Here is an 11,918-nt window from a genome sequence, read left to right as displayed (position 1 = left end):
CTGATGTTTAGATAAGAGTAATAACTCACCGGTCAGATTGGGTTCAGGAGGAACGAATGGGGGGATGTTTGTCCTCGTTCCTGTATTTATGCCTCGTATAGGAGGGTGTTTCTGTGGTGTTGCCACATCCTCACAGTGCTCTAAAAATATAGATAAAAAAAAAAAGAAGAACACATACAGTATAGTGACGTGTGAGGTCACAGAAGCTGCGTAACGCTGGTTTCTCAAGGCGTTTCATAGGCTGGTGTGGGGTTGGATCATTTTTAGATGCAGATGGTGAAGGAGAAGAACATGAGGTCATCTGATGATATAAAATAACATCCACATTTAAAACAGTAAAGCAGCAAAGGAAAATGACTGTAAGAACATTTCAGGTGTGGAGAAGCAGGAAAGTTTCTCTCTGTTTGCTTCAGTGTCCAAATGATACTAACAGAAGGTGAACTTAGCCCATGAAGACTATCATGAAGTCAGCAGTCACCATATAGGGTGGCCACTTCCACAACAGCAAAAAGGAGGACACTTTGCAGCATTTAGCAAGAATAATTGCAACATGTACTGTGTATGTGTACTTCCCATTACATTACAATTTAGTCCATGATAACAATGGTATTTCCTACTCTATTCATTGCAGGACGAGTTCTCTGATATGGGCTTTGTGTCACATCATTGTATTTGTTGGTGTCTGTTTCATAAACTGACAACTACGTCTTGCAACATGCACAATGCTACAAAGCAGATCATTCATGGTCTTTAAAAGTGCAAATTAAGTTTACATAAAAACGTCCACATCACAATGCTCTTCTGTTCTTTTGACCATTCCTGATTGAATGAGATCTGTCTTTTCAGCTTGTTCGCCTTCTGTTAACGTGATGATATGACGTAGCTAGCACATGGAGGCTTGTTTATGTTTTCAACCAATGATATATCAGATCGTTCATCAATCAATCAATCATCATTTTCATCTTTTTTTTTCTTTGTTCTGGCAATCTATTGTTACACCAGAATGATATGTTGCGTTAACGTTCAAGTGCAACTCCAAGAAGGAGGACAAATAAGCATTTGGCCCAAAGCGGGACTAATGGTCACCATAGTCACCAACCAAACATTAAACGTTGAAATGTGAAATGTGAACAAAGTTAGCAGCTAACTTTAGCCCCCATGGAAGCTAATGCCTTCTTGATGATGTTTTTTTCAGTGGGATGAGATGAGCTGCACTGAGGCGGCAGCAGACACACGTCAGTACAACACAAAGCCTCAACCATGGTGAGTAAGAACCAGAATAGAATAGAATAGAATAGAATATCCTTTATTGTCATGATACAATGCACGATGAATTGTATTGTGATCGGTAATTTATTGTAATTTATTATGCCATGTGTCCTATAGATTTTGCTTTGTGTGCTCCTCCTGTTGCAATATTAATCACTAGGGCTGGGCCAAAAAATCGATTTTTATATTAATCGCGATTTTTTTTCGATTCTTTATTGTACAATCATGTATTCTGTGCCATTACACTCGACAAAGTCAAACCGGCCTGTTGTGTTCGTTTGTTCACAGATATCTATGTGAACAAACGAACACAACAGACAAACTGATGTGATGTGTGTATTGTTTTTTATGACTTATGATGTATTGTCAATTGTTTGGTTCAACCTGCTCTTGTTTAAGGAAAGATAATCACAATAATTGAAATATAAAATGGCAATACTTGGTAAAATCGAATCGCAATACTTGTTTAATCAGAATCGCAATTTAAATCGAATCGGGACCCAAAAATCGTTAGAGAATCAAATCGGCACAAAAGCATATCGGCCCAGCCCTATTAATCACCCACTTGGGGACAAATAAAGACATTGATTGATGATTGAAATTTGCTGCAACCCATGGACGGCGCATAAATAAAAACAAGAAAGCTGCGAAAATGTACACTATTTAAATAACAACTAGAAAACACAAAAAACATCAGAAGATTAGAGTGCCATTAAAGCAGCCCAAAATTAGCTCCACATGAGCCCTATGTGTGTTGAAGTGGAGAGTTTCTGGGTCAAAGGTCACACTTCCTGTCGCCGTCTGCCATCGAGGTACAGGACGAACTGTGAGCGGCAGCAGGAGGTTGTGAAACGTCCTGTCTGGGGCCAAACGTGCAAATGATGGGGGGAAGTTTGGAAACCACAGGATTAACGTAACGCTGCTGTTGTTGTGTGTGACTGTCATTTTCCACCAGTTCTGTTAAATCTAATGTTTAACACAGACTCACAGATGTTTGGCTTCATGGTGCACACATAGTGAAAACTCCATACTCACACAATACTGAATGTAATTCTGGGACAGATTCTAAATAAAAGGCCGTTTCACATGACGAACAAAAGACACAAAATTGCAAAATATTTGGCGGTGAATATTTCTCATCAAAACCATTCACACCTGTGGAGACGCGAAAATGCTACAAATAAGACGATTATAAAAGAAAGTTTTGCTTTGCGGCAGGTGGTTCTTCACCTCCACGTTGTGCCCTAACACATCTTCAACACCTGCTGTAACACTATCTGATCACTGTCCTTCATTTATATATAAGGGATATAAGGGGTGGGAGTAAATAAGTTTTGTTTCTTCCCACTCCTTTTCGGATATGAAATAAACAAATAAACAAACAAAACAAAACAAAAAATCAAATTACCTTTATTTTCAATTATTTTCTTTTATTTTTTTATTATATATATATATTTTTTTTTTTTCTTTTTTTTTTTTGTTCATATGTTGTTTTTGCAAAGTTTTTATTTGTTATGTCTGTCCATTTCTGTATTATGTTTTATTTCTTTTAACATGTCCGAAATAAACTTAAACTAACTAACTAACATTTTGTTGTCTTTGTAAAGTGTGTGTCCCTTGTCAAACCAGACCAGGTTGGTGAACATACAGTAGACTGTAGATAAAAGAGATGGTGTGAGAGACACAGGTTGTTTACATTGTTGTCATGGTGATACTTCCTCTGTACGCTACACGATTGGTTGATGCTGTTATTTTCCAGGTGAAAGCTCAGAAAAATCGACCTCACTCTGAAAAACAAATATTTTGCCATTTTTGCCGCGTAACATTCACACTCAGGACTCGTGATGAAAACCGAGGTTGGAAAAATAATATTGACGTGCGATATTTTATACGTCTCTAATCTAATTATTATTTATAATTAGATGCCATTGGTGGGTTCTATGAAAAATCTTTCTATCAATTCATCCAATTTGAACTTGACTGTTTCTATAAACACCAAAATGGAAGTGTTCACCAACATAAAACTTATAAAATAGACATTAACTTGTAATACAATAAAAGCAAAAGGTTAACTTAAAGGGACAACGAGGAGTTTCTATTTGGTTATAAAAAAGTCTCATTAATGTGGATGAATCTACGTTACCACTTGTTAAAGCAGAAGTAAGGTGAATGTTTGTGTTAATCTAAATCTTAAATAGTTGTATCTTCCGACAGCAATCACTTCTATAGAGTGTTTGGTCTGAAACACGGGTCTGTCAGTCACTCTGCTCTGCTCTGAGCCCAGGAGAAAACTTTCCTTGTATCCTACAACCTTTATCCAATGAGGAGAGAGAACGGCATAAAGGGGCAGTCCTCTCTGTGTGTGCAGCCAAGGGATGCGCGTGAATGTGGTGACGTAGGGACGAGGGCGGTTATGGTGCGTTCAAGGAAACCCGTAACTCGTGTTTTGTCGACCTGTGAAGTCGTACCAGTTTGATCTGGTACGAGTTCACGGGTCAGAAGTTACGAGAGGCCGTTATAGTGACTTTCACAGGTAAAACAGGTCGGAGAAACACGAGTGGGTTGCCTGGAACGCTACAAAGTCCTAAGTTGTGACTTGAAGCTGTAATTTACGGTTTCAAAAGCCTGCCTGGAACGCAGCATTAGCCAAAACCACCGGATCGCTTACTACTGCTTTAATGGGCCCATTTTAGATAAATATCTGGTGTTGTCTCTATGGTTATTTTGTTATTATTAGTGGTGGTGGAAATGCTGGACGAGCCGACCAGCGTTTCTTTACTTTCGGTTTCGGTGCGCGGAGGCTCATAAATGTAGTGTGAAAACACTTCGCTTTTACAAAACTCCTCGTTGTCCCTTTAATGGCTCGGGGACTTTCTTGTAAGTTATATTCCTTAAATTGAAGAGTTTCACCGCATTTTATTAGCTCGGTGCTTTTATTTTGACGGAAAGGCCTGTCTCTCTCTGGCCATCGGCTTCAGACTAGTGAAGATGAAACTGAACTGAACAGGATGATTCTGATTGGTTCATCCGCTTCAGGAACAGTTTTTCATTGGATGATGATGATGATGGTGATGATGGTGGTGATTCATGTATGAAACCTTCGCTCTCTGAGGTCAGAGGTTCAGCTGAAGCCTGGACACCACGGGGTTAAAGGTTGTGTTCTGGTTCTGGTCCCGGTCTCATCTGGGTCTGGACTCTAACTCTAACTTTGTCCACTGAAGCTGAACTCTCTCTCTCTCTCTCTCTCTAACTCTTCTCCTCTTTTCTTTCCTTTCTTTCCATCTGTCTTTTTAATCCCGGTGTGTTTGGGCGGTGAGTCATCTCTGCCCCCCCCCCCCCCCGTTGTGAACTCAGACAAATAAAAATTTGAATTTCAGAGGATGAGTACTGGTTTGAACTGTGTGTGTTGTGTGTGTGTGTGTGTGTGTGTGTCTGTGTGTGTGTGTTGTGTGTGTTGTGTGTGTGTGTGTGTGTGTGTGTGTGTGCAGAGCGGCGACACTTTAAGCGGCTTCTCTCTCTCTCAGCTGTAACCCTGTGAAGAAAGAAAGGAGCCTTCAGTTAATGTTAATGCAGCCTTTTCTACGGCTGCAGCGTGTGTGTGCATGTGCATGTGCCGTGTGTGTGAGAGACGGACGGGTATCAGCATGGATTAGTGTGTAAAGGTAAGCGTGTGTGTGTGTGTGTGTGTGTGTGTCCCTCCCTGTCTCTCCTCCTCTCTCTCTCTCTCTCTCTCTCTCCGGTCACACACACCGACCTGGTTTGAACCGCCGCCGCCGTCTCATCTCATCCCGTCTCCACCGCTCAAACACCCGCTGCTGCAACCGTCGCTGCTGCTGCTGCTGTCTCATGGCAGCTCCTGTGTGTGTGTGACAGTGTGTGTGTGTGACAGGGAGAGTGTGTGTGACAGGGAGAGTGTGTGTGTGTGTGTGTGTGTCAGTGTGGTCGGTCGGGAGTGTTTTCTGGGAGTCGGAGCGTCGTGCGATGCCATTACTCCCTCAGGAGGCTGAGAGGTTCGATGGGCTTTCTCTACTCTACTGGTAAGACCATTCCTCCTCCTCTCCTCCCCTTCCTTCCTTCCCTCCCTCCTTCCCTTACTTCCTTCCTTCCTTCCTTCCTTCCTTCCTTCCTTCCTTCCCTCCTTCCCTCCTTCCCTGGCTCCTTGACGTGGTCGTGCCGTCTCGTCCTCGCCGTGCGCCGGCCGCCGGCTGCCGGTCTGGTCTCATGTGGGTCACAGACTACCGTATAACGAGGTGAAGTGGGTTTGCAGCCTGTTCATCGGCGGCAGCGGCAGATGTCTCGGAGGTTTAAGTCCACGCCGCGCTCGCCTGTTCTGGGTCATGTGTTTGTTTATAAAGGACCAAACCAACCATTTTAACAACAACAACAACAACAACGACAAACACGACAACAACCAGCTCCTCTCATTCTGCTTCACTGGGTTTTTAATGTCTGAGCTCAGTGTTTTCCTCCTGGTGTGAAAGTCACGTCAGTTACTTGTTGACCTTAACTCCTTCATGTCAGTCAGATATACTTTATGTGTTAAAGGTGCACTCGTACATTTTCTGAACAGTTCCCTGTCGTTTTTTTCAACCGTATGAGTCTGAGCCTCGAGTCAAAGTGACGCTGTGTTTCGTGTGTTTGCTCGTCGTGTCCGTAGCGTCCTATATCCTGCGGAAGGTCAGACTCAGTGCTGGAGTTTGAACTCATTTACAGTTTGATGTGAAGCACCTTGTTGTGAGTTTTGAGCCGTTGCTTGGACAGAAGAAGTCGTCGTCTCTTTGAAACGCTGGAAACAACTGCTCTGTGTTAAACAGTGAAGGCGCATCGAGCCGCTGAAGCTCCTGATTATCACAGATGTATAATGTGAACAGTAGTTTAATGCTGCCACGCTGCAGAGCGAAACCTGGCAGCCAGCGACACTTGAATCAGCTCATTGACGACTGATCTCTTCTGATCCGATCCTGTTTAACCTCCAGGCTGCGTTGGCCTCCCAGCATGCCCCTGTGACCCAGCGTGTGGATTCGTCTGCATCAGACCGGCATCGCGGTCAAAACATCCGCCGCTCGTCTCCGTGGGGAGTCTGTCCTCGGCTTCGTCTTCGTCTGACGCTCAGACACAAACAGACGGAAGCTGATTAAATATAGAAACGCCAAACGGCGACTCGGAGGCCAGACACAGACTTATAACTTTGATTTAGGACACCTGTGAAACCAGATAGAAACAAGAATAATTAGTAAAATGTCTCTATAAACCAAAACAAAGACATTTTGGAGATGAATTCCGACTGAGACGACTCAACAGTGACGTGTAATGAAAAGCTGCAGAGGAACAAATAACTTTTAATTTCTTAATCCAGCCGTTGATAACCCACAAATATTACATTTATGTGTTTCCTAGGGACTCATAAATGAATGTAGGGTCTGTGTAGATGCACTGAATTTCCATATATGATCTGAATGAACATACAACATAAAAATTATAAACATAAGAAGTCATTAAAATGTTTTTATGTTGGCTGTTTTGAAACTAGAATATTATAAGATTAGATACATACTGATGCAACCTGTTTGAGGCCTACTACTATATCAAAATGTATTTACTTTTACAGTGGGTTTTTTATATTATACATGTATTCAGGCGTTATGTGAGTCAATGATGTGACGATGATGCAACCCAATGTCAAGTGGTGTAACCTGTGTTTTTTCATAAAGATCAGACTACATGCAGGAAAATAAATCGAGAGTCAAATGAGGAACAAATTAAATTCGCTTTTTCAATGCAACACTATGTTTCTTGACAATTTTTACATAAATTGTCACAGATTATTTGGATTATTTTAAATTAAACAAATACAGCAAAAAAATAATTCACTCATTTCATTTTAAAGTTTTCAGAGGGAAGTATATTTTGTTATAACTACACCTAAATCCACTGTAGCAGACCCGTGCAGAGACCTTTGGGGGGGGGGGCAGGTGCTCATTGATAGTTGATAGAGTGAGAAGATTACAGTTGGAATTTAGTAGACCTAGTATTGGTAAAGATATACAAGAACAAAATTGACATAGCAGCACATTGTGTGTTTGGCTGGTGGCTATAACTTAGAGGCTGCAGATGTGTTGCAGTCACACACACAGGATGTTTACTTACCATACACCTGCACACCTGTGCACGAATACCACTGAAGAACCCACTAACTGGGCCAACGGTTGTACACCCTTTACAGTGAAAATGCGGTCAGCAATAATTCTCGTGTTACATTGCGTCAACATTGCGGTTTTCGGTCGAGCCTGTCTCAGTGGATCATGTGACCAAGGGTAGTCGGGTCATTTCATTTATCTAAATTATTATTATTATTTGTTAAATGTTGTTCTTGAAGGGCCACATGCAGGCCTTCACACACACACACACACAAAAGAAAAAGAAAAAGGCATTGTTTATTATAATATTTGACATTTTCAGGGGCATTCAGTGTGACTTTTGGTTAAAAAAAAATGGTGCAAACGTCATTTCAAACCACATAAAACCAACATGAATACAAAATATACATTTTAACAATTTTTTTTTTTTTTTTTAGCTTTTATAACAATTTTAAAGATATTTCTGAATTGCTCATCAGGACATAGGCTACAGTTTATTTCTTATATTACATTTCTGTGTTGGATTCCTGAGCTTATACTTAAGCATGACAGAAGTCCAGAAATTGAAATCTAATGTCTAAATGGATGTTTCATGAATAGATCTGTTGAGATTAAAGCAGAAGTAAGTGGTCCGGTCGTTTTCGCTAATGCTGCGTTCCAGGCAGGCTTTTGAAATCGTAAATTACAGCTTCAAGTCACAACTTACGACTTCTGACCCGTGAACTCGTACCAGATCGAACTGGTACCACTTCACGGTCGGAAAAATACGAGTTTTCTTGAACGCACCATAACAGTCCTCGTCCCTACGTCGCCACATTCACAGTGTTCCTTGGCTGCACACACAGCCCTGCATGCCGTTCTCTCTCCTCATTGGATAAAAACTGTAGGATACGATAAATGTTTTCTCTTTGGCTCAGAGCAGAGCAGAGTGACTGACAGACCCGTGTTTCAGACCAAACACTCTATAGAAGTGATTGCTGTCGGAAGATATAACTATTTAAGACTTATATTAACACAAATATATCACTTACTTCTGCTTTAACAGCATCTTATAACTAAATAGTAACATAAAATATCAGTGTTGCGTTGATTCATGTGTGTGTGTTTGATTCCAGCGCTGTGACTTCTTAGTCCAGTGTGACATCAGCTCTAATCTCATTTCTGAGTGGCTCAGCTCGGTGCTGCTCCCGGTGGCTCAGCTGCAGAACTGCACCGTGCTCCAGCTGGCAGCCGGCCTGCCTGTGATGGTAATCACTCGCGGCAGGTAATGCAGATTATCAGGTATTAAGTGATCAGTTTAATTGCTCCCTCGTGACCCAGCAGTTCTGTTTGCGCGGCTCGGAGCTGCTGCTGCTGCTGCTGTCAGGTTGTCGATGGAGACGACGACGATGACGGGGAACCGATGGCAGACGACAGACAGCAGCTCCTCCTCGTGGACCTGAGCCGGTCCGGTTCTCAGCTCCTCTCAGGCCGGTCAGGTCTGGTTCTGGCGGTTCTGCTGTGTAGCTGCAGGTCTCAGTGAGGGCTTAGCAGTGCTGCTATGCTAACCATGGCACTAGGACACAGGATGGTGTAGTTTAACTTTAACTTAGCTGTCTGACAGCATCTATAAGATCAATATCTTGACTGATTATCAGCTTACCAGTCTCTTAATGATTCCTGATCAGCCTGCGTGTAGTCTAGTCAGCCTTGTAGTGACTGTCTGTCAGAGAATATTTTCATCTCATCGATATTTCATCTCAGTTCTGCAGGACCTGAGTAACCCAGGTTGTTTCCTGCCCCCTAAACGCCTCACGTGCAAGAAACTGGTAGATGTTAGCCCGGCTAGGCTAGGCTAGGTTGCACATTAGCTATTTTGCTATTTCCTCAATCTTCTGCCTGAACTGGTGGAGGAGTCGTGGATGTGGATGCGTGCAGCAGATTTTAGGTAAGAAGGTAAAACTGTTGTATTTCTGCTTCAAACCAATGAAAATGTAGACTTGGTGCTATGTTTGGACATAACCACCAGGTAGAAAACAGATGGAAACAAATTTATTCGAAACTGTGAAATTTCAATCAAAATTCAACGTGGATCTTCATAAAAACAGGACAATTGGACCCGTAGTCGCTCAGTTACTGCAGCTCAGGTGTGACGGGGGTGTGGTCAAAACCAGAGCTGGTTCTGATGTCAGATTTAACTGAGCTGACTCGGTTGATCTGCCTGGACCTGGACGTCGTTACAAGTTGGTGTTGTTGTTCTCCAAACCAGACCTGAGACCACATCTTCAAGGTCTTGGCCTTGTCTCGGACTCGGGATGTTTTCCTCCAGACCAGTCCAGACCACAGCTTGCACTCACATCTTTTCTTTTCTTTGTTTTAACCACCAATGTCTCTGTGTCTCAGTCTCACTTTGGTTTCTGTGATGTAGCCTAATTCAATAAGTTCCAGATAATTCAAATAGTTGTACTAAAGTATCTGCTTGTGTAACCATGGTAACAACTTGGTGTCACCAGTGTCACCTGCTGTGTTCTTCTGTTCAATACAAACTTTGTTTTTACATTAAATATGGTTTTGATTTTACATCAAATCGTATTTTCTTTGTAGCTGAGGAGGAAGAATGTAAATATCAAGACACATGGTTATTATGAGGATTGGGACTGGAGACAGTCATGGTCTTGGAAATTGTTTGGTCTCGGTCTCGACTCGGTCTGTTGGTCTTGTCTTGGTCTTGGTCTGATCTGGTACCGGTCTCGACTCGGTCTCGACTCGGTCTCGGCTCGGTCTGTTGGTCTTTTCTTGGTCTTGGTCTTGGTCTTGGTCTTGGTCTTGGTCTTGGTCTGCTCTGGTCTTGGTCTTGACTCGGTCTGTTGGTCTTGTCTTGGTCTTGGCCTGCTCTGGTACCGGTCTCGACTCGGTCTCGACTCGGTCTCGGCTCGGTCTGTTGGTCTTGGTCTTGGTCTTGGTCTTGGTCTTGGTCTTGGTCTTGGTCTTGGTCTTGGTATTGGTCTGCTCTGGTACCGGTCTCGACTCGGTCTGTTGGTCTTGTCTTGGTCTTGGTCTTGGTCTTGGTCTGCTCTGGTCTCGCTCTCGACTCGGTCTGTTGGTCTTGGTCTTGGTCTTGGTCTTGGTCTTGGTCTGGTCTCGGTCTCGACTCGGTCTGTTGGTCTTGGTTTTGGTCTGCTCTGGTCTCGGTCTCGACTCGGTCTTGGGTCAGGTGATCATGACCACAACACTATTACAAGTGAAATAAAGCCGCCACGTTTCTGAAGTGAAGACTCTTGAGTAAACTGTCTTGGCTCTATGGCTTTTACAGACACACCGATGGGATCGGCGTAAAGCCTGAAGTGTCCCGGTTTTAATAAAAAAAGAATTACGTCGTTATCATTTTCCGTTATGGAAATAGACGCGAAACAGTACGACAATACCTCTGGCATCACTAGCGATGACGCCGACCTCAGAGCTTTTCTGAAGCGAAACAAAAGTTGAAATGTTGAAAAAGAGAGAGGGAAAACATTGTGCATCCTGTAATGTGACTATAGCGCATGCGCACATCGCAATGTACGATGTAAAACGATATATGGTGCAGCCCTACCGGTGACCCTCAGGAGGATCACGGACGGAGTTTGTCCGTGGTGCTAAGCCTCTCCAGGGGGATCAGAGGGACCTCCACTTCACCTTGGAGTCTCTGCTCCTCCACTTCACTGTACATTATCCCTTACATAACCCAGTGTATGTGACACCTGCAGAGGTCCTGCAGTCTGCCTGCTCACTGAGCCCTCAGATTATTATCAACTCAAGTTAAAGGGACATTCCTCTGTAAGTGTAACCCATGGTCAGACCCAGTAGAACCCAGAACTCCAGAGATCAAGTCACCGACCACAAACTTCTCTAGTTGTAGCGACTTCAGCACAAACAGATAGAAAACACTGCTGTCTATGGAGCCTCCAGCCAATCTCCATCAAAAAGCCACTCATTGCCACAAATAATGTTCAGAACAGCACCAAACTTCATCAACAGTACAAACAGGGTCCCATCCCATAATACGAGGCATCAAACACCTGCTAGCTTTGACTGGTTTCTATTGAAAAGAGACCAAAACACACAAACTCAGCCACGCTCCTCCAGCTGCTTCCTGCTGATACAGAACAGAAGCCCTGACGAGTCGATGACCGAGTGCATCAGAGTTCCTCTCTGTTTCTAACAGTAACTAGTGTTAAAGGGTTAAACAGAGAAATAAACAGAGTTGAGTTGATCAAACTATCACAGTCAGAAAAGCTGCTGCAGTTTAGGAACTAAACGTCTCTGGACTCTTTACTCTTCTACTGCACTCGGTGATCGACTGGTCAGGGCTTCTGTTCTGCTCCAGTAGGAAGCAGCTGGAGGAAAGTGGCTGAGATGTGTTTTAGTCTCTTTTAGACCATGGGTTAAACTTACGCCGGAATGTCCCTTTAATATCCTGTCAGACTCAGATCTACTGAGCTGAGCTGAGCTGCTGTTCACCTTTACACCTGGTTCCATAACACACAGAGGAGC

At 43.1% G+C, this 11,918-nt stretch overlaps 1 protein-coding gene across 1 annotated transcript in view; it reads left to right on the top strand.

Annotated features, from left to right (window-relative positions):
• The first annotated feature begins 5,169 nt into the window (after window positions 1–5,169).
• The window catches only part of stxbp4 (syntaxin binding protein 4), a 74,055-nt gene continuing 67,306 nt past the window's right edge, over window positions 5,170–11,918 (top strand). Inside the window, exon 1 of the mRNA XM_085762171.1 lies at window positions 5,170–5,306. Coding sequence (XP_085618297.1) covers window positions 5,251–5,306 — 56 coding nt within the window. The 5' untranslated portion in view covers window positions 5,170–5,250. The remainder of the gene's footprint in view (window positions 5,307–11,918) is intronic.

Source organism: Trachurus japonicus, chromosome 19 (genome assembly GCF_045865225.1).
Source record: "Trachurus japonicus isolate A0001 chromosome 19, Traja_1.0".
Taxonomy (NCBI): Eukaryota; Metazoa; Chordata; class Actinopteri; order Carangiformes; family Carangidae; genus Trachurus; species Trachurus japonicus.
This window is presented reverse-complemented; position numbering and strand designations above follow the sequence as displayed.